Source organism: Hemiscyllium ocellatum, chromosome 10 (assembly GCF_020745735.1).
Source record: "Hemiscyllium ocellatum isolate sHemOce1 chromosome 10, sHemOce1.pat.X.cur, whole genome shotgun sequence".
NCBI classification, from domain to species: domain Eukaryota; kingdom Metazoa; phylum Chordata; class Chondrichthyes; order Orectolobiformes; family Hemiscylliidae; genus Hemiscyllium; species Hemiscyllium ocellatum.
In genome coordinates, this window is record NC_083410.1 from 21,387,301 (window position 1) to 21,415,010 (window position 27,710).

The window sequence follows — 27,710 nt, forward strand, 5'->3', positions numbered from 1 at the left end:
AAGTAGAGTATATGCATCGACTTCCTTTTATCTACACAAGTTACTTGTTCAAACAAATTAATTAAACATGATTCCCCTTTGACAGAACCAAGTTGCCTCTGCCTTATTACCTTTAACTTATCCAAATGCCCTGTTATAACATTATGATTTAATTAAAAATTCCAACATTTTCCCTTTGACAGATGCAAAGCTAACTGGTCTGAAGTTTTCTGCTTTCTACCTTCATCCTTTTTTGAACAAAAGAAATACATTTGCTATTTTCCAATCTAAAGGAAACTTGCCTGAATCTAATGAGTTTTTAAAAATTAAGAACCATTACGTCAATTATCTCACTGGCTACTTCTTCTAAAACGATAGGATGAAAGGACTTGTCAACCCGCAGCTCCAATTTACTTAGTCCTACTCCCTCGTAATTGTAATTTTGTGTTCCTCACTCCCTTGCAATTCCCAATTTTCAGCTATTTCAGGGTTGCAACTCATATCTTCTCTGGTAAAGGCCAACACAAAATATCTGATCAATTTGATTGCCATTTTCCTATCCTCCATTACTGATCTCCCAGACTCAGTTTCAATATGACCAGCACTTACTGTGTTAACTGTTAACTTTTTCAAACATCTGAAGAGCTTTTTTTACATTTTTATCTAACTTTCTCTCCATTTTCTCTTATTACTCTTGTAATAGTTCATTACTAATTTCTTATATTTTGTCCAATCTTCTGACCTGCCATTTATCTTTGCACAATTAAATGCCTTTAAGTTTACCATGATATTGACTTTTTAAAGAAAATGTAACCACAGATAGCATTTCTGTCCCTTGAAGTTTTTCTCATTTCTTAGAATGTACCTATTCTGTGCTTTCCAGAATATCCCCCTAAATGTTTTGCACTGTCTTCCTTAACCCAAATAGCCAGGTCACTTATGTTAGTTGTTTTCAAGCCCTCATAATTGCCCTTGGTTAAATTAAAAAGTAATTTTGAACCCATTCTTTTCTCCCATAAATTGCATGTAAAATTCAATCGTATTATGGTCATTGCTACCCAGTTGTTCTTTGAATGCGAGGTCAGTAATTAATCTAATTTCACTGGTCAAAACCCAATCTAGTATATAGCCTACTCTCAAGCTGAAGCTGTAATATGCTGGTCTGAGAAACTATCCTGAAAACATTCAACGGATGTTATCTAGACACAATGAGCCACAAGGGTATGGTCTTTCTCAACAAGTGTTCAGAGCTTTTAACATGGCGGTAGAGTTGGGCAATGGCTAAGATTGATTTTTAAAGTGAAACTTTAATTCTTGCCCAATTGACAGAATCTGAGAGGGAGGACTAGCCTCTAGCTCAATAGCAACAGCATCAAACAGCCTAGATAGTCATTAACTGGCGTGCCTCAAAACATTAAGCTATCTAATTCTACTGCAAGAGAAGTGAAGTGGAGGTGGGGTATAGTGAAGAATAAGGAAAACGGGCTGATAAGAAAGGAAACATATTAATCATGTTCATACTAATCCATGAAGCCAACAATTCAAGCAGCACAAACTTAAGTATAGGCTTATGGCTATTAGGTGGAAAAAATAAATTTGGGGGTTTGAGGTAAATGGACCCACTTTTTGTTCCAAAATTACGAAGAACTTCAAACCAAATATAAAATCAAAAACCCATATGCAAACAAATAAAATAATAATTTTAATCAGAGGGCTTAGAAGATAGTTTTGAATTTCTCAATTTAAAGCAGAACTTCTCAGATCTTTTGACACTAACTTCATTTGCAATCAACACTTCACCAAGAACTGCAAGCACAAGGAAGGTGGGGGGAGTCATGGTATTTAGTTTTATTTTTAAAGAGACAGTTAGAAGCGATAAGGAATTTGCAACAGCAACACTATGTGATGGATGGCAGTTACAGGAAGGAGGGAAAGTCTCAGATACAGTTAACTCCAGGAAAGATAGGCAGCCAATGCAGGGGTCACACAGATATACCCATTTCAAACAGATATGCTGTTTTGGAAAATGTAGGGGGAAGATGGGTCCTCAGGGGAACGTACATGAACAGCCAAGTTTCTAATATTGAGACTGGCTCTAATGCAAGATGGGGTATGTCGGGTTCCAAGAGAACAATTGTGTTCGGGGATTCTCTAGTCCGAGGTACAGACAGATGTTTCTGTGGCCAGCAGCGAAAAGTAGAATGGTATGCTGCTTCCCTGGTGCCAGGATCAAGGATGTCTCAGACAGAGTGCAGAATGCTCTCACGGGGAGTGGGTGTGTGTGTGTGTGTGTGTGTGTGTGTGTGTGTGTGTGTGCGCGCCAGCAAGAGGTCATTGCCCACATTGGAACCAATGACATAGGAAGGGAAAAGGTTGAGATTCTGTAGGGAGATTACAGAGAGTTAGCCAGAAATTTTAAAAAGAGGTCCTTGAGAGTACAGATATCTGGATTACTCCCTGTGCTACAAGCTAGTGAGGGCAGGAATAGGAGGACAGAGCTGACAAATGCATGGCTGAGGAGCTGGTGTATGGGAGAAGGATTCACATTTTTGGATCATTGGAATCTCTTTTGGGGTAGAAATTACTTTATAAGAGGGACGGATTGCACCTAAATTGGAAGGGGACTAATAAATTGGCAGGGAGATTTGCAAGAGCTGCTCGGGAGGATTTAAACTAATAAGGTGGTGGGGGAGGGGAGACACCCAGGGAGATACTGAGGAAAGAAATCAATCGAAGACTGGTACAGCTGAGAACAGAAGCGCGTCAAACAGACAGTCAGGGCAGGCAAGGACAAGGTAGGACTAATAAATTAAACTGCATTTATTTCAATGCAAGGGGCCTAACAGGGAAGGCAGACGAACTCAGCATGGTTAGAAACATGGGACTTAGATATCGGAGCAATTATAGAAACATGGCTCAGGTATGGGCAGGACAGTTCCTGGATACAAATGCTACAGGAAGGATAGAAAGGGAGGCAAGAGAGGAGGGGGAGTGGCACTTTTGATAAGGGAGAGCATTACAGCTGTGCTGAGGGACGATATTCCCTGAAATACATCCAGGGAAGTTATTTGGGTGGAACTGAGAAATAAGAAAGGGATGATAACCTTATTGGGATTGACAAACTTGTAAGGAGATCTCCACTATCTGTAAGAATGATAGGATGGTTATGGTAGGGGATTTTAACTTTCCAAACATAGACTGGGACTGCCATAGTGTTCAGGGTTTAGATGGAGAGGAATAAGTGCGTACAAGACAATTTTCTGATTCAGTATGTGGATGTACCTAGAGAAGGTGCAAAACTTGACCTACTCTTGGGAAATAAGGCACGGCAGGTGACTGAGGTGTCAGTGGGGGAGCACTTTGGGGCCAGCGACCATAATTCTATTAGATTTAAAATAATGATGGAAAAGGATAAACCAAATCTAAAAGCTAAAGTTCTAAATTGGAGAAAGGCCAATTTTGATGGTATTAGGGAAGAACCTTCGAAAGCTGATTGAGGGCAGTTGTTCGCAGGTAAAGGGACGGCAGGAAAATGGGAAGCCTTCAGAAATGAGATAATGAGAATCCAGAGGAAGTATATTCCTGTCAGGGTGAAAGGGAAGGCTGGTAACTATAGGAATGCTGGATGACGAAAGAAATTGAGGGTTTGGTTAAGAGGGAAATCAGGAGGGCAAAACGGGGACATGAGGTAGCTTTGGCAAATAGAATTGAGGAGAATCCAAAGAGTTTTTACACATATATTATGGACAAAAGGGTAACTAGGGAGAGAATAGGGCCCCTCAAAGGTCAGCAAGTTAGCCTTTGTGTGGAGCCGCAGAAAATGGGGGAGATACTAAACAAGTATTTTGCATTAGTAGTTACTGTGGAAAAGGATATGGAAGATATAAACTGTAGGGAAATAGATGGTGACATCTTGCAAAATGCCCAGATTACAGAGGAGAAAGTGCTGGATGTCCTGAAACACATAAAAGGTGGATAAATACCCAGGACCTGATCAGGTGTACCCTAGAACGCTGTGAGAAGCTGGAGAAGTGATTGCTGGGCCACTTGCTGAGATATTTGTATCATTGATAGTCACAGGTGAGGTGCCGGAAGACTGGAGGTTGGCTAACGTGGTGCCACTGTTTAAGAAGGGTGATAAGGACAGGCCAGGGAACTGTAGACCAGTGAGCCTGACGTCGGTGGTGGGCAAGTTGTTGGAGGGAATCTTGAGGGACAGGATGTACATGTATTTGGAAAGGCAAGAACTGATTAAGGATAGTCAACAAGGCTTTGTGCGTGGGAAATCATTTCTCACAAACTTGATTGAGGTTTTTGAGGAAGTAACAAAAAGGACTGAAATGGGCACAGCAGATGTAATCTATATGGACTTCAGTAAGACATTCGAAAAAGATTCCCAACGGGAGACTGGTTAGCAAGGTTAAATCTCACAGAATACAGGGAGAACTAACCATTTGGGATACAGAACTGGCTCAAAGGTAGAAGACAGAGGGTGGTGGAGGGGGGTTGTTTTTCAGACTGGAGGCCTGTGACCAGTGGAGTGCCACAAGGATCGGTGCTGAGTCCTCTACTTTTTGACATTTACATAAATGATTTGGATGTGAGCATAAGAGATTTAGTCGTAAGTTTGCAGATGACACCAAAATTGGAGGTGTAGTGGACAGCAAAGAAGGTTACCTCAGATTACAACGGATCTGAACCAGATGGGCCAATGGGCTGAGAAGTGGCAGATGGAGTTTAATTCAGATAAATGCGAGGTGCTGCATTTTGGGAAAGCAAATCTTAGCAGGACATATACACTTAATGGTAAGGTCCTAGGAGCGTTGCTGAACAAAGAGACCTTGGAGTGCAGGTTCATAGCTCCCTGAAAGTGGAGTCACAGGTAGATAGGATCGTGAAGGCGGCATTTGGTATGCTTCCCTTTATTGGTCAGAGCATTGAGTACAGGAGTTGGGAGATCGTGTTGCGGCTGCACAGGACATTGGTTAGGCCACTGTTGGAATATTGCGTGCAATTCTGCTCTCTTTCCTATCAGAAAGATGTTCTGAAACTTGAAAGGGTTCAGAAAAGATTTACAAGGATGTTGCCAGGGTTGGAGGATTTGAGCTGTAGGGAGAGGCTGAACAAACTGGGGCTGTATTCCCTAGAGTGTCGGAAGCTGAGTGGTGACCTTGTAGAGGTTTACAAAATTATGAGGGGCATGGATAGAGTAAATAGGCAAAGTCTTTTCCCTGGGATCGGGGAGTCCAGAACTAGAGGGCATAGGTTTAGGCTGAGGGGGGAAAGATATGAGACCTACACAGCAACTTTTTCACACAAAGGGTGGTACGTGTATGGAATGAGATGCCAGAGAAAGTGTAGGAGGCTGGTACAATTGCAACATTTGGATGGGTATATGAATAGGAAGGGTTTGAAGGGATATGGGCTGGGTGCTGGCAGGTGGGACTAGATTGGGTTGGGAAATCTGGTAAGCGTGTACGGGTTGGACCAAAGGGTCTGTTTCCATGCTGTACATCTCTATGACTGAATCTATGACCTATTTTTCCACTGGCTGTTTGCAGCAGGAATCATGTGATGAAAGAATGGACAGTTAAGCCTGTCCATAACTTAAAAACTAGAGAGCTAAAAGATTGCAGCTGAATGCAGCCATTTCTGTCTCAGTGTTCAGGATTCCACAGTTGTGATTTCGTTTAAGCAAGGGCTTTCCAATATCCTGGAAAAGGAGGGGGTTTGATGTGAAATTTTAGTCAACTTTGTCCAAAGTCAGATTTGATAATTACCATAATAGTGACAGGGGGCCAAGGTTATGGCTCACTAAATCTATGTGCCATATTTCATGCCACTTTTACTGCCAGGCAGTTGGGTTGAAAAAGCATCACACACACACACACACACACACACAAACAAACACACACACAAACAAACAAAGAGTGAGGAAAAAAACAAATACCAGACTCAGCAATCTGCAGAGACAGAAAAGGCAGCTTATCTATTAGCTACCAGCCAGAAAGTTTGTCCACCAGTCAAAGGGGAGGAACCCACAGCAATTTAAGAACACTGGAAGATCTGCTCTGACAAAGTTGGGAGAAAAAAAAACCCACTGAAGAAGGCCTTCCCATCCAAAGATTGAGATGGGAATTCTCAGAGGGCGGAGGAAAAGGAACCACAAATGGTTGCTACCAGTCACATCTTTGCAAAATGGATAGGTAAGAACCAGTTTGGAAGCTGCAAGTGACTTCAGATTTTTTTTTCTGGAATTACTGCAATTCTGGTGAAAACATGCTGTAAATGCAGTGCGAGATTACCAATTTTATGAGATCATCAATATTGGATATCTGTAGTTCAGAATATTAGTAGTTTTTTAGGCAACATTAAGCCCTTGATTTTTGTTTGCTACAGTAAAAGTCTTAAACCATGAATTCTTCAAATGATTCGTTTAAGATGGTCACTGAGAATTTAAATATTTCTTTCAAAGTTAATGACTTCTGATATCTATGTAGAGATCATTTAAAAAAAAGCCTTTGCCAGATATTTTGCTGTTGTAACAAGAAAAACATAACAATGGTCAGCTTCAGAGAAAAGTAAAATATCAGTTCACTCACTTTAAACACTTTGCAACAATGATAGTATGCCCTAAGATGATTGAACAGCAAGCTTTCAACTGCTTGGAAAACACAGTTTGACCACACAGATGCGTGTAACACAATGCCCAATCATGGAAAAGAATGCTCTTACAAACAAATTAATACTAGATGGGTAAGAATTCAGAGAATCATTAGATACAGAAAACATTTCAAGTCAACAGTTGAAAATTTCAGAATCTTGGCTTTTAAAGAATTACACGTTTTTTAAGACAAAAGTTGAGCGAAGCTTTCTTACCATCGGTGCAAGCACAAAGTCTGTCTGTTCCAGAGCAGTACACCACTGAGATAAAAGGATCTAGTTCATTACTGCTCTCTTTCCTAGGTGGCTCCACATTAGCCAGAGTTTCAAAGTTTGAGAGATCTAAAATTTTAATAAATCCTCCCTGAGTGGTGACTACTAAGTGCCCCAGATTAGATGCGCTAGATTTCCTTTCTCTCACAATTCCATTTTTTGAAGTCAAAGCTGTTTCATCTATTAATTCCTCGCAATCATCTTCTCTATTATCCAACACATCTGGTGGAAGTAATATTAGTGAGGTAACCGCGTCTTGTGGATCTTTGATATGCTGGACTTTGACAGGTTGCTCTTCTAAAGTTACTATCCTTGTGCTGTAATTCATCTTATAAAGCAGAAGATAGCCACCACTCAGAGTTCTTTCCTCAGGCTGAATAATAAGTGGAGCTTTTGTCTCAGTCGGTGACCCTTCCTGAAGAAAACCAATATCTGCATTAATCCCTATGGTAAGGTTTGATTCTAAATCTCCTTTACTTCTATTACACAGTGCAGAGTTCAACTTATTTAAATTATTCAAGGCCTCTACTTGACTTATTGCACTCAAGGGTGTAACAGGACAAGTCCGCAGTCCTATCAAAAGATGAATTCCGTCAGCACAGGGCGTGATAGAATCAACATGGAGGTTCTCCTCTTCAGCAAACTTTGGCAGCCGCAGACAATGGACTAGGGCACCAGGTTTTGGAACCAATGAACTCCATTTTTCAGAGTCTACAGAGGCAAGGTTGGCTGCAGCATCAGCAAACTGCTGAATGTATGTCATAGGAGGATCCTGCAATAAGAGTTGTTCCTGGCTATCTAATTCCATTTCTATTATCTGTGGAACGGTGAAACCTTCATCATGTAAACTTTTACTAACGAGATTGTTCATTTGTGCAAAAACTTTACTTGCCTTTTCATCAGATTCTTTAATGCTATAAAGCAACAATAAAGGCAAGGTCCTTCTTACTAATGGTGAACTCAGTTCTGAGTTACTACAAGATTCATTGTCCATGGTCACTTGCTCAGATACATTTTCACCCTGAGTCCTGCTTAAAGAGTCCAAAGATCTCCGTGACTGACTACTAATAGGAGAAGCAGCAGCAGATTTGTAAGATAACAAAACTCCTGCTAATAAACATGGATAGGGAATGTTGTGCTGCTCAGTATGTTTTTCCTTCGATTTTTCACTTTTATTGTTGACAGTGGATGTGTTTCCACCCAGTTCCTCCAGATCTTTAACAGTGTCCTCAATTACATTTGCCACTATTTCCCACTGACGCTTTTCAGGCTGCTGAAGAATACTCAATGTTGTTACATCTATGCTGACATCCACGTTGCACTCCTTCTGTGACGTATGCCCTAATAAAAATAAGATATCTATTTTAATAGTCTAAAATGTTAAGTTTGATAATTCAACACAACCATAGACAACCATCATATTTCATTCTTCAAATCTGGAGATCTCTGAAGACTTTTCCCTCCCTATAGAGGAAATCATGTAACTTCAATTACATAGGCAGTTAAGATTAAGATTAAGATTAAGATTAAGATTAGATTTACAGTGTGGAAACAGGCCCTTCGGCCCAACAAGTCCACACCGACCCGCCGAAGCGAAACCCACCCATACCCCTACATTTACCCCTTACCTAACACTACGGGCAATTTAGCATGGCCAATTCACCTGACCCGCACATCTTTGGACTGTGGGAGGAAACCGGAGCACCCGGAGGAAACCCACACAGACACGGGGAGAACGTGCAAACTCCACACCGTCAGTCACCTGAGTCGGGAATTGAACCCGGGTCTCAGGTGCTGTGAGGCAGCAGTGCTAACCACTGTGCCACCGTTGGCAGCACATATCCTATTATTCTACAGAATGTACACCATGTACCTTCACTACCTCATATTTCTGCAGTCATTAAAATTACTTCAGCATTTTCATGTGGAAAATGCAACTGCTGGCTTTCACACAGCAAGTTCGTATCTACAGCAACATGGTAAATGATCAGACAATGATACAGATCAGAACATTCACGTTCTTCTTTGAACAATGCCATGGAATCTATTTTGTCCACCTGAGGGGACCTTGAGCTTTCTATCGGCTCATTTAAAAGCTGGCACTGTCAATAACAGAGGACATTTTCCTCAGGACTGCCCCATAGCGTCAACCTGGAACTTGTGCCCAAGTCTGTGAAATGGGCTCAAACACACAATCTGACTTTGGGATGAGTGCATTACCAATGAGTCACTTCTGACATCTTAAGTCATGGGATAAAGTTGGCTCTAGATCCTCTAGTGGGAAGTAAAATGTATCAGCTTGGTGTCACTGATAACTGCAAAGTTTGACATGAAAGAGAAAATGGTGACTGCTGTTTGGGTTTCTAATCTATATCTGATACAATTAAAACTAACTTTATTACTAGAATGTTTATTTTCCTTCTACCCAAAATACATTCCCAGCTCCAGGCACCATATTCTCATGACTTAGTACACAACATGGTTGCTTTCTAAAGAAAGTGCTCTGAAAGTCTGAAATGAGCCAGCCAGAAAGCAACATTGATGTGTGCTTGACTATGCTAGATCAATATTAAGGAAGTGCTGGTAATGAGATGGCTGGAGAGTTCTCATTATGATCATACCTGTTGCCGAATCTGTTCTGGAATGCTCTTCACTGTCAGAATCTTCCAGTTGATCATCACTATATCAAAAAAAAATTGATGAAGCATATGCACCATGATCAGTAATACAAAATTTTCTAGCAGCTGGATAATGTCAACCTGAAGCAACAATTTAGAAAACAAATTAAAACTTTTACTGCTTATTACCTGTCACCTTCTAATTTTGGTATATCAGAACAACTGGAAGAGTCTTCCAACCATGCCAGTGTTGGCCTCCGCGACTCACTACTTGGCCCATGTTCTACCTCAGGTATCGAGATCTGCCTCAAAATTGCCGCGTCATATGGGTTGATGTCAAATTTCAAATGAACCTGGATTTTAAAAAACATGATTAAAGAAGGTATCTGATGTACACAAACCCAATGACAACTTGGTGCAACAGATTCAGGCAATCCACAACACCACCAAGTGGTAGAATATAGACTCTTGAAAACAATTCATCCATGCTGTGAAAGCGTGGGAACGTACAAACAAAACCGGGATTTCCCTAAAAGGAATTAATGACAACATAAATCCTTTGAGCAGCAGTCTCAGAGTCACAAGGGCAAAGACTTTGGAGTAGGACACCTTTCCTCCATTAAAAATGAAAGAGAAACTTGAAAAAGAAAAGTAAGTACTTTTTAAAATGTCTTTAATAACATAATGTACATATTTGTCTTTGTCCTTAACGGTTTGCTTTGGATTTCATTCAAAAACACACAGGATGCACCTTTTTTGGAAATTGTCCAGGACAATGTGACTTTATTTGTAAATATGTATTTATGTGCCATTTCCAAATTCCTCAGTTAAATCAAGTTACTTACTGAGGGTATATAACAGACTGATCTTTGTAGACATTGCCAGTCTACTGAAGAAAATGTAAGGTACCTGATGATAAAATGGAGCTATTTAAAACCTTAAATGATCAAAAACAGAGCAGTACGCCATTTGTCTCATGAAGTCTACTCTGCCAAACAGAAATGAAATCATCTACTTCCACTATTTTCCACTACCTTGATTCATATATATACAAATTCAGAGCTGGAAAAGAAAATGGCCCCTCAAGCATCATGGTTGATTTGATTACTCTACATTCTTGCCAGCCTCGATATCCTTTCACGCCCTTGCTTATCAAGAATCTAATTCAACCTTAAAAATATGCAAAAATTATCGTTCTCGAAAGGCAATGGAAACTGATCTTCAAAAGAGACACAACAGAAAAAAAAAAGTTATGTTTTAAACGCACAACCCCTTAACTTTAAACAGTGGCCTCTGGTTCTTTTATCTTCTGCAAGAGGAAACATCATTTCTACATCAACCCTGTCAAGACCCCTCATGTTTGTGTTTCAATCAAATCACCTCTTACTCTTGATTCCACCAGATACCAACTAGCTTGTCCAATCATCACAAATAAGTCAACTACCCATTCCAGCTCCTGGTCCAGTAAATCTTCTTTGAACAGCTTCCATTGCGCTTTCATCGTTCCTTAAATAAGGATACCAATATGCTAAATGAGGTTTCACCATGCCCTTCTTACCTTCCAGGGCTGATTTCAACAAAATCTACATGTGAACTACTGAACTAACACTGGAGTAAACGCTAATGTGGTTAAGGAATAGTAAGAAAGAGCAGGAAATTATGCATCACCTAGTAAATAGAATTTATTTCAAGGGAACTGTGTTCCTCTTCAATCCTGACTTTGAGAAATTGGAACTGTTGCAAATTGTACTGATCAGTGCTAGACAAAAAGCTTAAACAAAACACCTTCTTCAAATAATTCTCAAGTTCTATACTCCAAACGACAAATATTAATGCCTGCATGAAAGCTAATGTCTGGTGCTATGTTTGCATAAATATGCCCCCAATTACTTGTAAAGACCTTTCTCATCAGCCAATTACATATTTTCCAGTCAGCCCGAGAAGTCCTTCAGAAGAGCAACATGCAGTGACCATAAAAAAAATTAGATGTTCACTAAATAAAGTACCTTCATCATTTTAGATACATCCCAGATACAGATCTTTCCACGCCTGGTTGATGCAGCCAAGAAATGAGGACAGCTTCCAAAGCCAACACATGCTATTCGATCAGGAACATCTATGCTGGGAAGCTGTGCAGGACTTGTTGCCAATGTTATTGACAGTGGCACATTTTGTGTGTGTTCACCTTTGACAAATGGACAATTAGGAGAATGCCGCTCATGTTCTGACCTATGTTGCACAAAAAAATTTGAAGTTGTGAAAACTATAAACAAAATCGGCAAAGCTTTCATTATCTCCCAAACACTATTTTATCAAACATGATTAAAACCGCTTTAAAGTTAAGTTTCAACATAAATATAAATTTGCACAAGACCAGGTTACAGTCCAACAGGTTTATTTGGAAGCACTAGCTGTCAGAGTGCTGCTCCTTCATCAGTGGTTGTGAAGTATGAAATCATACAACACAGAATTTAGAGCAAAAGATTACAGCATGATGCCACTGAAATGATAGACCAAAAGAAACTGGATTGTTTGTTAAGGCTTTCATCTTTTAGAATGACCATGTTAGTTTTAATTCTTTCGTATGTAAACCCCAGGGCTTTTTTAAAGTTACAATCTTAAGTTAGCTTTAAAGACTTAACAAACAATCCAGTTTTTTTTCAATATTTCATTTCAGAGGCATCACATTGTAATCTTTTGCTATAAATTCTGTGTTGTATGGTCTTATACTCCACAACCACCTGAAGGAGCAGCACTCTGAAAGCTAGTCCTTCCGAGTAAACCTGTTGGACTATAACCTGGGTGTTGAGAAATTTTTAACTTTGTCCACTCCAGTCCAACACCAGCACCTCCAAATCACAACAGAAGCATTCAATAATATTGCAGCAGCACTTTTGTCTTTCCATAAGCCATGAATTTAATAACAAATTATGGAACTGAGTTTTCAATATGCAGTTTCCATGGAGACTTACAACATGTTTTTTTTAAAAAGATCAAACCCAAAATAACAGAGTGCATGAGTGCTTCACTCCACTGTCCTCCAAATACACAGAATTCTACATTAATTCCACTGCAAGTGCAGCATCTGATTTAATCCATTTAGCACAAACATGGTGCACCTTACTTACCAAGGTTCATCTGTGGGCTCCCAACACACCAAGCAAACACTACATGTAAAACACATGGCCCGGTCATCACCAGAGGAGGCTGGCTAAATAAAAATGAAAAGGGATTCATTCACCTCATCTGATAATGCTTGCTTCAATTTCCAAAATCTTGAGACAAAATTAAATAATACTTTACAAATATACTGGATAGTGATCAAGAGTAGGAGCCCCAAACAATTTCTTTCCTCTTTAGTGGAAAGACACTAAATGTAACTATAGCACTCAAAACATACAGCAGAAATGAGAAAGGAATCAACATGACATTTTGTTAAAATCAACTTTTTCACAAAAAGTGGTGAAATGCAACGTCTGCGTCTTAAATGTTTTCATCTTGATACACTGGTGAGTTCAGATGACAAAACCTCTCTCATGAATAAAGTAAAATGATCAGCTTAATCTGTTATCAGCCTTCCTGGTGCAAAACGTGGTTTTCCACGTGATATTTCGTTTGCCACAAATATCAGGGGTCTTATGTAATTTTGGTAATTCTGCTCATTATAATTCAAAAGATATTGACTGCAAGCAAAAGCTACATAAGTTTAGAGTAGTGGGAATGATTACTTCAGAACTTACTTGGTGATAGAATCCTGCCTGTGCCATGGGATCAGGTTGAGCCCATCTGTATCCAACATGTGGCCAAGAGGTGAAGGTTTCTCGCCTGTTAGCCTCACTATACATTAATGACCTAAACAGAGAATTAGAATTATTTACATTGCAAAGTCTTGCAGGTAATGCACTTGACTTGATATTTGCCTTAACGTCCATTTATGATGGACACACATTTTTGTTACATATTGGAGGTGGCAGCGGAAAAATGATGAAGAACTTGCAATGCCTAAGGTCACATTCTACACACAGATCTCACAAATAGACATAAACCTTTCAAATTGATTTAATCTCCATCTCCTAACCACAAAGTACCCAACTTGGAATGGCTATGTGTAGGATTTCTTTAACAGAAACACAAGTTTTCCTAAATGCTGTGGAAGGACCCAAATCTGCTCCCTCCTATAATGAATGCCTGCCTTTTTTCACATTGAAATATTTGTTACAATAGTACTCCACGTCATTCTATGGTTATTACCGTATATTCATTGAATACATGAACAGACAATAAATTCCAGCCAGCACCTATGTCCCACAAGTGAACTGAAAAAAGATGGAACTGATGTAATTTTTGCTTTAAAATAGGCATTAGGGAAGTCCTTACTTAAAGTTCTGGTTGTGCTTCTAAAATTCACATTATGAACTAAAATGACAAAGTGAAACCTTTGTGTCAAAATATTAGTGCCTCCTCAACAGAAAAAAAAGAGTCAAAACTAATTAAATTCCTCTGCAGGAAGTGAAGTAACTTAAGTGTTAAAAAAAATTTTTAAAAAGCAACTTTTTGCCTGCAGCAACTCCTTTTCACCCACTACCCTGTTTCCTGAACCTCCTGATCCCTGAACCTCAGGATTGCTGTAGACCTTCTCCACTGCTTGGCCCTGAGATATGGCCTCTTCTCACTTCCCTCTCCTACATTTCCATTCAAGTTCCAGGTTCAGTTCAAAACTAGAGCTCAGGTGTTATGGAATTGCAAGCCCTGATGTTTCCTAAATGCTGGGGCTTGTACAATCTTCTTGTTTAAGCAAAAATGCTCATGCTTGCACTTCCCTCTCCTGAATCCTTTCTATGAGCGAAGGCCTGGGAGAAGAGCAGCGAGGCAGGTGTAGCTTCCAAAGTCATTCAAAATACTCCACAAATAGTAAAGACCCTAGCACTGACGAAAAACCAGGACCAGTATTTCCACAACATCAGACCAAATCTGGGTCCTGAACAGAAACGGAAATCCACAAGAGGGAAGCAGCACCTGAGTGAATCCGTAAGGAGGAAGGGGTGGCAATTCAGAAGTCAGGAATGAGGGAAGAGACCAGGAATTGGAAAGACCATAACATGGATGTTAGGGAGCAGGGGAGGTACCAAATGGGTCATAACGCACCTCGCGATGCTCAATATGATCATAGGCCCCATTAACTTAGTGATGTTAAAGTGAAGCCATGTTAAACAATCAACATTAAATGAGGGCAAACTGAAATAAATAATGGAACAATGGTAATTGTGATTGTGTCAGTTATCATTCTGGATGAAGCAGAAAGGTCACACGTGAAATAGGAAAGGAAGTTGAGTAGGAAGACAACATTTCTCTCAGCTTCCAAAGCTGACAAACAAAATGAACTAATATACATGAATTTCATTCCCAATAAAAATTCTTGCCAAGCATCAATCACTGCATGAATAATTTTTAAAAAGCCCATGTATAACAGTGACTTATAAATAGCAAGTAGCATTCAGCACTTGATTGGAATAGGTCATTTCATCTGTCCTTTGGCATTTGAGGTAAAAGATGAAGTCAGTCCAGCATTTAATCGACATGTAAAACATGCCTTGATAAGATTATAGGTCAAGACACTCAATATGCAGGTGATAAAGTAACAAAAACACATGGTAGCATTTAGCAACTGTGCTTCCCCCTCTGTTGATGTTGGAATCCAAATTTCCATACCACGTTGAATTTATCCCAATGTCAACAAAATTTTTAAGTTTTTGAAAACTGATCCCCAAGTCTGTTTGTTAAAAAAAAAATCAGAAGCCAAAATCAAATCCAGTTGCACTGTTTTGTTGAAGAAATGCAAATAGCAATGATTTCAACAGTCAATCTACAAATTGACAAAAAGATAAAACTATCAATATTTGCTTTATTAAGCCCGCATCTGTAAGTCATAACTTTATTTCTAATTTTTTAAGGTAGGAGAGTCACAGAAATTATTTAAGAACTAAGTATGAACTTCAATTGTTCAATAGTTGAGTACTTAACTAACAAAGCACATCAATGAATGCAATATACTTTGTGGAAACTAAACTGAAATGATGATTAATTTACAGTGTAACTTAGTTCTATACTAAGAACAGAAAATTATTACATACCTGTCCACTGAGCGGCCAGGGCCCACACCAAGTTCGGGTCGAGCGCTTGGCAAGAGGTAGGATAGCCTATCCATTACAGATGAGGCTACAGACAGGGCAGAAATATTATGATTGGTCTTTTTCAACTCATTTACAATGGCATTGGCAACTGATTTCAGGATATGATGGGGAAGATGAAAAGTGACTGTTGCCCACTGTAAAAGAAATGGACATGTCTTACTGTAAACCCAGGACAATACAGATTCAAACATGGCTCAGTATTTAACAAAGACAGAAAATTATTAAAATCAGATGTCAATGTCCACTATCTGCCATAGTTCCTGATCTTACCCAAGTTGTTGTTCAAGGATAGAAAGAACAGCAGCAGGACAGCACGATGGTCACAGGCTAGCTATGTTTATAAGGGAAAACTAGTTAGGAGCAGCCGATGTCAGGATTGACTGAATCACTATGGAAAGAGGAATGAACCTGCTCCCAGATGCCCCAGTGTTACAGCTTTGTCATGTCAGATATGAAGTATGTCAAATAAATGTGGTCTTTCCAGCACTGCACGCTGCAAGAAAAACCGTAATAGTAATGGCTACAAATGCCTGAATAGTACCAATGCTCCCATCAGTCTTGGTGCTCGAGCTGCAAAAGGACAGTATTATTATCATAAAAGGCAACTGCTTCTTAACACTAATAATACTACACATAAAAATTTCATATACTCCATCTCACAACTTTCAACTGCAGTGCCTTGACAATTGTCACCAAATTCCAACAACTGCTTGAAGGAACAGCTCAGGAGATTTTTAGGAGTCAAAGCATTTGACACAATTTCATCCTTTGAAGAAATTTACTGTAGTTTTCACTAACCTTTGCAACTTTATGATTTGCTGCTGTCTCATATGAAGTATTTTGCAGCCCATCCTTCAATTGCGAGATAAACTGATCGTATCCTTCTATGTATGAAACCTCCACCTTCTCCAGACAAGCAGATAACAATTGCTGGGCCTGTAGGTTAAAAAAAAGACAGTACACAAATAACAAAACAAGCCGGAGAGTCAGCAAAAGTCAAGTCTGGATCTGTAAAAAAAAAACCTATGCAGATGACACGAGAAATAAATATTTCAATGCTCAAAAAATACCCATACATTTGCATTTATACCACTGACATGACATGTTTTGCAGAAATTATTACAGGTAGCAGTCTGAAAATTGCTCAAAAGGTTTTGGCATTAAACAAAAAAATCCCCTTTGCTTTAAAACACCCTATGACATTAAAGGGTAAAACAACAGTGCTGTTAAAATGAACTGGTGCAAGACATGGTAGTTTGTCTGGAGGTGCAATATTACATCACTAAATGGCATTTGGAAGGAGCCTCGACCCAGAGAGGAGTTATTTGGGATTGAAACATGTACTCCGATTTTAGTAGGAAAAAAAAAGACAATAAAATTTGCATTTTCATTAAGTGTCCTTGAAGTTTTGATTGCAAAGATCAAAAATATAAAAAGTCAATATCATTGTGCAAGAAGGTACATGACATGTCCTGTAAGCACATGATGAATTATGGTTTAACACATCTTTTTAAAAAGGCTATGCATAATGCTTTACCCACCAGATAGTATCATACAAAATGTGACAACATGATACCTACTTGGCAGAAAGTACACAATGAACACAACTACAAGATTGAGATTTTATGGCTTTAATGCCATGTTGGAGTTAGACACAGAACCATAAAATCATAGAGATGTACATCAGGGAAACCGGCCCTTTGCCCATACCAACCAGATATCCCAGCCTAATCTAGTCCCACTTGCCAGCACCTGGCTCATATCCTTTCTATTCATATATCCATCCAGATGCCTTTTAAATGTTGCAATTGTACCAGCCTCCACCACTTCCCCTGACAGTTCATTCCATACATGTAACACCCTCTGCATGAAAAAGTTGCTCCTTCGATCTCTTTTATATCTGTCCCCTTCACCTTAAACTTATGCCTTCTAGTCTGGATTCACCCATCCCAGGTAAAAGACTGTCTATTCATCCTGGTGGTAAAAACAATGACTGCAGATGCTGGAAACCAGATTCTGGATAAGTGGTGCTGGAAGAGCACAGCAGTTCAGGCAGCATCCAAGGAGCAGCGAAATCGATGTTTCAGGCAAAAGCCCTTCATCAGGAATAAAGGCAGAGAGCCCGAAACGTCAATTTCGCTGCTCCTTGGATGCTGCCTGAACTGCTGTGCTCTTCCAGCACCACTAATCCAGAGCCTGTCTATTCATCCTGTCCATGCTCCTCATGATTTTATTAGCCTCTGCTCCACGAACAAAGCACTTGCACTTCACCCTTGTGCTCAAGGACACCCTCAGAATCCTTCCAGGATTATGGCTTTATATTCATTCCTCTGAATCCAAATCTTTTTCACATTCTGAAATAAGCCTTTAACATTGATGACAGGGGAGATACAGACAGAGGCAAAAAGCAGACGCTTCTACAGTGCCTGGGTCAGTTACCAATTTTATTAAAAGTTCACCATTGAATATCAGAGTTACACTGGATTTAAATGTTAATTTTGTTTCCCTCACTGATGTTGGCAAACCTGCTGAGTTTTTCCAGGATTTTGTTTCTATTTCTACCATAGGAATTGATGGATTGATTAAAAGTTGACAATGACAATGGAATATAATCATAACACTGATTTTTCCAATTAGCCTTCCAAATAAAACTGTGCAAGTGTTAAGACCCATCGGCCTATAATTTAGGTCAGAATTTACTGAACTAATGCAGTGAAGGTAGAGGGCATTCAGCCCATTACAGAGTCATAGGATTATAGAGATGTACAGCATGGAAACAGACCCTTCGGTCCAACTCATCCATACCAATCAAATATCCCAACCCAATCTAGTCCCACCTGCCAGTACCTGGCCCATATCCCTCCAAACCCTTCCTATTCATATACCTACCCAGATGCCTTTTAAATGTTGCAATTGTAACAGCTTCCACCACTTCCTCTGGCAGCTCATTCCACACACATATCACCCTCTGTGTGGAAAAGTTGCCCCTTAGGTCTCTTTTATATCTTTCCCCTCTCACCCTAAACCTATGTCCTCTAGTTCTGGACACTCCCACCCCAGGGAAGAGACTTTGACTGTTTATTCCATCCATGTTTGGGCCAGCTCACCAAATGAGCATCTCAGTGACACACTCCTATATCTCCCCCATAACCTTGAATATTGCTCCTTTTCAAACAACCATCTAATTCCCCTTTGGATGTCTTGATCAATCTGCTTCCTCCAAACTTTCTAGCTGTCCATTCCAGATTCTCACTACACAATGCACTAATAAAGTTTCCCTCATACCATCTTTAGCTCTCTTCGTGTTACTTGAAATCTATTACTGAAAGATCTCATTCTTGATCTTTTTCAGAGTGGGAATATTTTGTATTTATATATTTTTATTTCCATCCTTCTCTCAAGGCTTCAAATATTTCTATTAGATCTCCGATCGAAGGACAGAGATCCCAATGTCTGCAATCCATCTTCATAATTAAAATTATCCCTGGAATCATTCTCAAAACCTTTTCTGTAGTCTTTCCAAGTACTTCACATCCTAAAGTGTGACACCCAAAGCCGGAAGTAACACTTCAGCCAAAACTGAGCTGGTATGTTAAAGTTGAACACGATTGGTTGCCAGTGATTCCTGGCTCTATGGTTCTATCTTTAAAGCCTAGGACCACAGATACTTTATTAACTGCTCACCTGCCACCTTTAACAAGTTCAGTTCATATACACTTTAGTCCCTCTGTCACTCCACCCTTTTTAGAGTTGTATCCTTCATTTTATATTGTCTCACCATGTCTCTCCTACCAAAGCATATCACCTCTCAGGTCTCTAGATTGAACATCAGCCACCGATCTGCCCACTCCACCATATTGCAAACGACCTTGATGTTTTTCACAATCCTCCGAATTTTGCACCATTCACAAAATTTGAAATTGTGCCGAGTACAAGGTCCAGATCATTACTATATAAGAAAAAGCAGCGATCGCAAAACTGACCTTTTCAGAACTCCACTACAAACCTTTCTCCTGTCTGAAAAAACATTCATTGAAATATTATCCTGTTTCCTGTCACTGAACTGATTTTGTTCTGTGAACTCTAATTCACTTACACATCTGGTGAGTGATACCATATCATGCATATCAATAGCATTAATCTCATCAAACCTCTGTTATCCCTCCAAACAATTCTCATCCATTATTCAAATATAAACTTGCCATTATGAAAATACTTGCACTCCTGAAAACATCGCAAATGAGAGAACAGAGATTTAGAACAATGGGAAATAACTAATCATGGTGAGGAAAAATTGCTTCACGCAGGGTATGGTTAGGGTCAGGGTCTGAAAAATCCTGCATTGAATTTAAAGGAGGTTCAATTGCAGGCTCAATTGAGGTATTCAAAGAGGGAATTAGATCATTATTTGAAAGGAACAATGTGCAAGGTTAGAGGGGAAAAGACAGGAGATTGGAACTACGTGAGATGCTCATTTGGAGACTGGTACATGCATGATCAGAACGGCTTCCTTCACTGAATCTCCTTAATTAACATGCATTTATCCACGTGACTATCAATCTTGCCAGAATTATTGTTTTCGGAGGTTTCCCTGCCAACCTTTACTGACTGGTTTGTAGTTACTTGGGCTCATTTTAATATCTTGAAAAAGACATTTGCAACTTGTTTACTGTCCTCTGGCACCACTCCAAGCATAAGGAAGACTAAAAAAATTGTCAGTGCCTCTGCAATTTCCATTCTCACTTCCCTCAGTACTCTGCCTTTTACACTAATGTTAGCCTGGTCTATATTCAGATAATTGAATTTGAGAATGAAAATTCCGCCACACATCCACATTTGATTCTGTAATTGCTCCCAAAATGCTTCTTGGAGAATGGAGTAATTTTAAGTTCAAAAATGAAAGACAAAGAAAGACAGTTAACCAGCATAAATTATGAACAACAATTCTTTTTAAAACTACTGCCAGGTTTTTTTCCTGGCATCTGAATGGAGATACTTAATACCTAAGATTATTCATTACGCAGAAGTGTGGCAAATTGCTGATGTGTAAAAGGAAAGGGTAAAATAAAATGCTGCTTTTCAGTCACAGTGGCAAACTTTGTATGACTGAGTAGGTTGAGAAATCTGCCTACAGAGCAGGGAAGGAAGAAGGGAAAAAAAAATTTATGATTTTTTTGTGCACTTTTTTTGACCTGATCAAGTTTGCAGAAAATAAAACTTTAATTTGGTACCCCCGTTTTCACAACTCTTTATGGTTGAAGATGTTTCTTAATTTAATTTCTGAATTGAAAGTACTGATTTCTGAAAAGAAAGTACTGTGTTTTAAATGGACCAATGGTTCTAAATTCAGTCCTTGACAATTTTTGAGAGAAAGATATAAATTAACTATAGTCAGATCCTTAGTTTATGCTTCAATAAACAGAAATCCCCACCAGTGGTGGTTTAGAATTTTTAATTTTAAACCATAGTTTGACTTACAAAAGTTTTTATGATTTTAAACATATTATCATCTAATTTCGATTCACTTTAATTAGCCAAGTTCAAGTTTTTGCAAAATAGGGTGTCATTGCAGAAAATCTGCCTCACCACAAGGAAATCCATGACTGGTAGAACAAGACCCCCCAGACCACACAGACACTGCTGACCAATGCCAGAATATCAGTCTTAATGTGCAGCAGAAAGGCTGTGGCTTTCAGCAAAACAACATATTTTCCATCAACACATTCAGACAGTACACACCTTTGGAACAGGTGAGACTTGAACTTAAGGGCCAAAACCCTAAACTGCTCAAAGTGAGGCTGATTAGCTAACTTCTACACAAACATGAATATTGATCAGCCACATAATAAGAATTTAACCTCCTTCACTCTTACCAGGCATATTTTCGTTTAGGTTACAAAGATGACAAAAGGAAAGAGAAAATACATCTTTGACATGATCTATCTCCAGAAAACAAGATCACATCCAGGTGCAGAAAATGTTCTTACCTCTGTAACTGGCAATTCAAGCTGAACCACATCATCTTGCTTCGAGACAGGGGTCTGTAGTGCTGTATCAAGCAGCAAGATACCATTCAAATCTTTTCTACATCCAACTGCATAGTCATCCACAAAGACAACTTTATCCACTGCTGCAAAGTACTGACACCTCACCTGACCACCTGGTTTGGCTGAAAAAAAGACAAAATTAATTCAATTTCTATGAACTGATACTTCCACGATAAATGTAACAGTAAAACTTTAACAGTTACTGATCCATGACCTCTGCTCGGTAGACACTGCAGACAAATTCTCAGATTGGTCTCAAGGACCAATATACATGAAAAGGCCATTCATTCCATGTACAGGTCGCTCTGGTATAACACTCATTTCATTAAAATGAATTGGCTCTCGCATAATTGAAGAATTGTGAATGCTGTTTGGATAATGTGAACTTTCTATTGAACAAATACAGCAATTTCCTATAGCGATCTTGAACAGCATGCTTTTCTATAGCGAGGGGTTACAGAGGAACGCAACTGTCACATTATAGCAGAACGACTTGTAACTGCTTAAGCCAACCACTGCCATCCTCCAATTGAGGATATATTGCATAAGGATAATTTTTTCAAACGAATATAGCACCATTTACAAACAGCTAATTGGTACAAATCTGACAAAAATGCTAATTGAGTGCAATATCTATTTTGCATGAAGCAAAACTAGAAGCATTTTCACACAGGGTTTTCAAGATGTTTTGATGTTGACAAGAATTGTAAAGAAATGGGTCCTTGAATTACAAAAAAACAAAAAGATGCAAAGAGGCAAAGTAGGAAACAAATGAGTTATTGTGGAACTCAAGTTGAAGTTTTTGACCATTTGGAACAGTTGTTGGTATAAGGGAAGATGTGAGAGATGATGGCATGCCCACACTTATTGTTGATAACCCCACAATAGAGCATATACCTTTGAGTAGATATCCATCTCCATTTTGCTGGAGCAATTAGCCAAGTAGGATGATAGGTTTCTATAGGTTGTCAGGTCTAATAATGCGATGATGCTGCTCCTTCAACAAAAGTTATGTTGCCCTTGTTTTTTTTCCCAGGAGATCATAAAATCACAGATTCCAAAATGTCTGGGTTTTGATCGGGTTTAGGGCCAGTTTGATTATAGCTAATAGCACTGTCTCGGAGAAAAAGGCTTTTAAGTTTTAAAAAAAAACACTTGTACAATGAAAGGAGAGTGGCGAGTTCTCCTGGCTCAGCACTTCTCTGGTTTTTTTTTGGCAGACTGGCTATTCACTGAAAGCAGTCAGCAGTTATGAAACTGCTGGACCCAAGAGAAGCAGATCCATGCAGGTACTCTCTCTGACAACTTTCCTCTAAGAGCCTGTGCTTGATTTTATCTTTTGTGTCATGGGATGTTTATGGGGATTGCTGCAAGTATTTGGAACAGCATCATTAATTTGGGATGATCTGCTGAGTTTTCAAATAGGTTAAGTTTTCAATATTCTGTCTGCTGTGTGTTTCATTCACTAATCTCGCAAATATATTCTCTTTTGTTTAAAACTAAGGGGTTTAACCAGCTACATCACTCCTGGAATGTCTGCATCAAACCTGCTTAAAACAACTAGCAAAGTTAGCATCTGGGCTACTTTCTTGAAAAGTTTTAAGGGGGTCTGGCCTGGGCCAAAACAATAGTCATGGCCATGTCTAATTTGCATGGCCACTTGTTAATGTCACATGAAGCAAACAAAATTAACTTGGTGACATTCATAATTGCACAAATTTCAAGAAAGGGCAAAGTGTCATTTGCCCATTTGGCATTTTGAATATTTTTCACTTTAGTCTAGTCTCAAGCATTCATGCTTTGCCATCGCAAAACAGCATGCAAAGCTCACTTCAAAACCAGTGCTACATCCCAAGAACAAAGTTGTTTATATTTTCTTCAACAGAGCGTCTTTAAGAAAATGAGGTTTGCTAAACAATGGTTCAGAACATTTTCACCAATTAACACACGTGATCAATCTATACACGCACCAACAGGAACAAAACAAAAGCAAAACATTAAGTGGCAACATCTCCACAAACATGTTGTTATCCACATGACCAAAGTCAAAATTCCTACCCTTAAAATGAAAATGTTATATCAAAGCAGACTAAATAGAGATATGCATACACTAATACTGAATTTATCCTCTGAATAGCTGGCTAATTATGCAAACATAAAACAGGCTTAATCTTTAGACAATTCTATATAAAGCTGCATATAATATTTGTTTTTACCATGTGAATGGACTAATTTGGATTTTAACTACACTCTCAAGAGATGCATGAACTCAGCGCTGCACCAGTGCACACTTCCACAAAGTTCTTCTCTTCAATTACATGGTTAGTCAAAAATGGGGACAGGCAGAGGTTTACTGTACCAGATTTTAACTACATTCACTCCATGTTGGAGAGACAAAGATACACACGCAAGTAGCTTGTCAGAATTGGGTAGCTACAAGAGAGAAAAAAAAACCTTATGAGGACGTTAGGAGTAAAAATATAAATTTTACTGGTTGGGAAGTCGGATCCATCTGGAAAGCTGCACTCTATGCTGGGGCACCAAACTTCATAGAAAATATACGGACCTTAAAGGAAAAAACAACAGTGCAGGTTTATCAGAACACTGTCAATTCAAGAATTGATTCATGAGAACCAATAGCATGAAATTTGCATTCCAGCGAATTGAGAAAATTGACAGGTGACCTAAATTCAAGCTCCTCAAAATTATAAAATGGAGGATAGTTTCTTTATCTGCTTTTTGTTTGAAGAAAATACTGAAATAATCTTACAATTAAGAGTTATAATGGGTTATAGAGTCATTGATTGCAAAGTAATATTCAAATTAGTTAGCTGAAATCTGAAAATCTCTGCCCAAAAGGCTGCAAATACAAGCTTGAAATTTTTATTTCACCCAAACAACATATACAGTATGTTGATATTCATGTTTCAGATCAATGATCTTTCAGAGGATCTTCATTAGGACCATCACAGACGATGCCTGATCAAAGTTGTCTAAGCATTTTCAGTTTTTATTTCAGATTTCTAGTCCCACAGTATTTTGCTTATTTTAATGAATAAACGGCTGTTTGCTAACTACAAGCTTTCATTGGATACGGAGCAACAGTGAGCAAATGAAGTTCTTATTTGTTTATTCACATCATGCGGGTTCCATAAGTATTCATTGCACCTCTCCATTATCCCTTGAGAAGATGGTGATGAACTGGCATTTTGAACCATTAGTCTGTGAAGATACGCCAACAGTGCTGACTGGAAGGGAGTTTCAGCATTTGAACCCATCAAAAGATGGAACACAGTCATCATGTTTCCAAGTCAGGATGACATGAGCCTTGGAGTGGTGGCATTCCTTTCACCTGCTGCCCATATCCAATAGGGTGATTGAGGGTGCAGGTTTGGAAGCTGTTGTATACCTTGAGATGCGATATACTGCAGTTCACACCACACTGCATGAAAATGTTAACGATGGTGAGTGGAGCCATTTTGTCTTGGATGGTATGGAGCACCTTGAGTGTTACCGGAGATGCACTAATGCAGGCAATTGGGGACTATTCCATCCTGACTTGTGCCCGGTTGCGGGTGGAAAGACTTTGAAGCACATGCTACAGAGTACCCATCCTCCAACGTAAACATCAGCTGTGATCTGACTACTTGGCAAAACAAGCTGTATGGCTCATTCTTTTTATTTATGCACTTTATTAAGAGACTTACAAACATTCAAGTTGTTGCTAATTTTATCAAAACCGAGATTTCTTGGGAAATGCAGATTTCACTTTCAATCACTCTGATGTGAATTAGCACAACTACTAAAATGCTCTCTGAGTATCAACAGGAAGGGTGGTATACAATCAAACCTATCGACAATTCCCAGAATTCTCTGGATCACCATCATCACAATCCAATTGAAAGTCTCATTGCTTTGTTAATTAATCAATAGTTGCATCTTTATATATGTATTCTTTCCAAAATCCAATACATAAAACCACATGGTTATGGAATTGAGAGACTCAATGTGAAACTGAAACTTGCACCATACAGTTCCACTAGACAAGCTAATCAGGAATAGGGAGCAATCATACTGTTATTTACCTCAGCCATACTTTTTTTAAAAATCAAAAGAGATACTCATACTCTTGATAATAATAAGCAGCATTTCTGTCTTCAATCAAATACTATAACAATCATCTTGGCTAACACGCTTTGTGCAGTGCAGTCACAGTAGCTCTTTTAAACAGGCAGAGAGTTTGTGCCGATTAAGTGCTCCCACTCTGTTGTTCCTCTTCCCACCCTCACGGAACAAACAATTATTCTAACAAGTATAAATTGATTACTTCAGGAAAAAACAAAAACTGTTTTGGCCCACTTTTTGCTTCCTCTTGTGTACTACCGTGTCTCATCCTTTCAAACAACAAGTTTTTTGTTTACACATATGTTTCTAACATAAGTGGATCCTGTCAAACCACTCACCACTCCTCAGTGGGTTGACTCATACTGTACTTCACATTTATTGGTACATAACCAAATCACATTCCAACCAAAAAGCTACAATTCCAGAAAGCAATTACTATATTAACAGACAGATGCCATTACCTATCCGCTCAGTCCATTGGTCCTTTTAAAAAAAACATGGGAACAAGGTAACTGGATAATGAATTGGCAGACACTGGAAACTAGGTTCAAATGCAATCTACACGATTGGGTGAAAATTTATCCTTCATTTAAGGCAATAAAGGTCCATGTGAAGCAAGTTTTACTAATCCTAAAACCAGTTCTTGTCGTGCAAATGAATGCAGCACTAAACTTAACACAAATTAATCATCTCAGGAGGAAGGCCACAGGATGGTAGTAGAAAGTGGAATACCATTCTAGTACATCTTAAAATGAGGAAAATGCAGATCAGTCTGCATCTGATGTTTCATCCTGGACTTTGGAAATGCTTGATTCGGACTCTGTTTTCTATTTACCATATATACAGTCCTTGATTTTTTTTTAATTTGTTCATCGAATGTCAGCATTATTGGAAGGCCAGCATTTATTTCCCATCCCTAATTGCTCATAAGGCTGTCAAGAGTCAACTGCATTGCTGTGGGTCTGGAGTCACATGTAGATCAGACCGCAAAGACGGCAGTTACCTATGAGATGAAAGTACAGCTAAAGTGTTGTTAGCTAGGGAGCTCCAACTTTTTGACCTAGCAACGCATGAGAGTGACACAATTCTAAGTCAGGATGATGGATGCCTCAGGCAAAATTGTAGCTGGTATTCATGTACCTGCTTCCTTCTAGATGATACAGGCAATTTAGGATTTCTAGCCCCTTGAGCCAGAATGAAAAATAATTATAAATGTCTCATCGGTTTCCAAGTACAGTGATCCAGAATACATTTCCCCAAGTCATTATACAGACTTAAACGTATCCACCTCCTCTTTTCCTTTTTGCAGCAGTTTCAATCATACAAATAAAACAGCAAAAATGGAAGGTAAACAAATTACCAAAGGATGTCATTATAAAATATATATGGTGGCTCAGTGGTTAGCACTGCTGCCTCACAGTGCCAGGGACCCAGGTTCAACTCCAGCCTTGAGTGAGTGTCAACGTGGAGTTTGCACATTCTCCCGGTGTCTGCGTAGGTTTTCTCCGCATGCTCCGGTTTCCTCCCATAATCCAAAAGTGTACAGGTTAGGTGAATCGGCCATTCTAAATTGCCCATAGTGTTCAGGGATGTGTAGGTTAGGGCTAAATGTAGAGTAATGGGGAAGAGTTTGGGTGGGATACCCTTCAGAGGGTTGGTGTGGACTTCGGGCCTGTTTCCAAGCTGTAGGGATTCTATGAAATTGTATGAATATATTATTTGATAAAATATTTTAACTGTGCTTTGTTATCTATGAGCACTGTCATAGGTTAAAAGTAGCCTGTTTTACTTCTGCTGTAAGAAGTGCAGTCTAA

At 39.1% G+C, this 27,710-nt stretch overlaps 1 protein-coding gene across 5 annotated transcripts in view; it reads right to left on the reverse strand.

Moving 5' to 3' along the window:
- The window catches only part of birc6 (baculoviral IAP repeat containing 6), a 256,486-nt gene that overhangs the window by 195,192 nt on the left and 33,584 nt on the right, over nucleotides 1–27,710 (reverse strand). For all 5 annotated transcript variants that reach the window (XM_060831329.1, XM_060831332.1, XM_060831330.1 and 2 more), the window contains exons 2-10: nucleotides 21,712–21,893; nucleotides 16,523–16,660; nucleotides 15,665–15,858; nucleotides 13,274–13,385; nucleotides 12,662–12,744; nucleotides 11,540–11,762; nucleotides 9,723–9,886; nucleotides 9,537–9,595; nucleotides 6,859–8,256 (exon numbers count right to left, since the gene is read on the reverse strand). In XM_060831329.1, coding sequence (XP_060687312.1) covers nucleotides 6,859–8,256; nucleotides 9,537–9,595; nucleotides 9,723–9,886; nucleotides 11,540–11,762; nucleotides 12,662–12,744; nucleotides 13,274–13,385; nucleotides 15,665–15,858; nucleotides 16,523–16,660; nucleotides 21,712–21,893 — 2,553 coding nt within the window. The remainder of the gene's footprint in view (nucleotides 1–6,858; nucleotides 8,257–9,536; nucleotides 9,596–9,722; nucleotides 9,887–11,539; nucleotides 11,763–12,661; nucleotides 12,745–13,273; nucleotides 13,386–15,664; nucleotides 15,859–16,522; nucleotides 16,661–21,711; nucleotides 21,894–27,710) is intronic.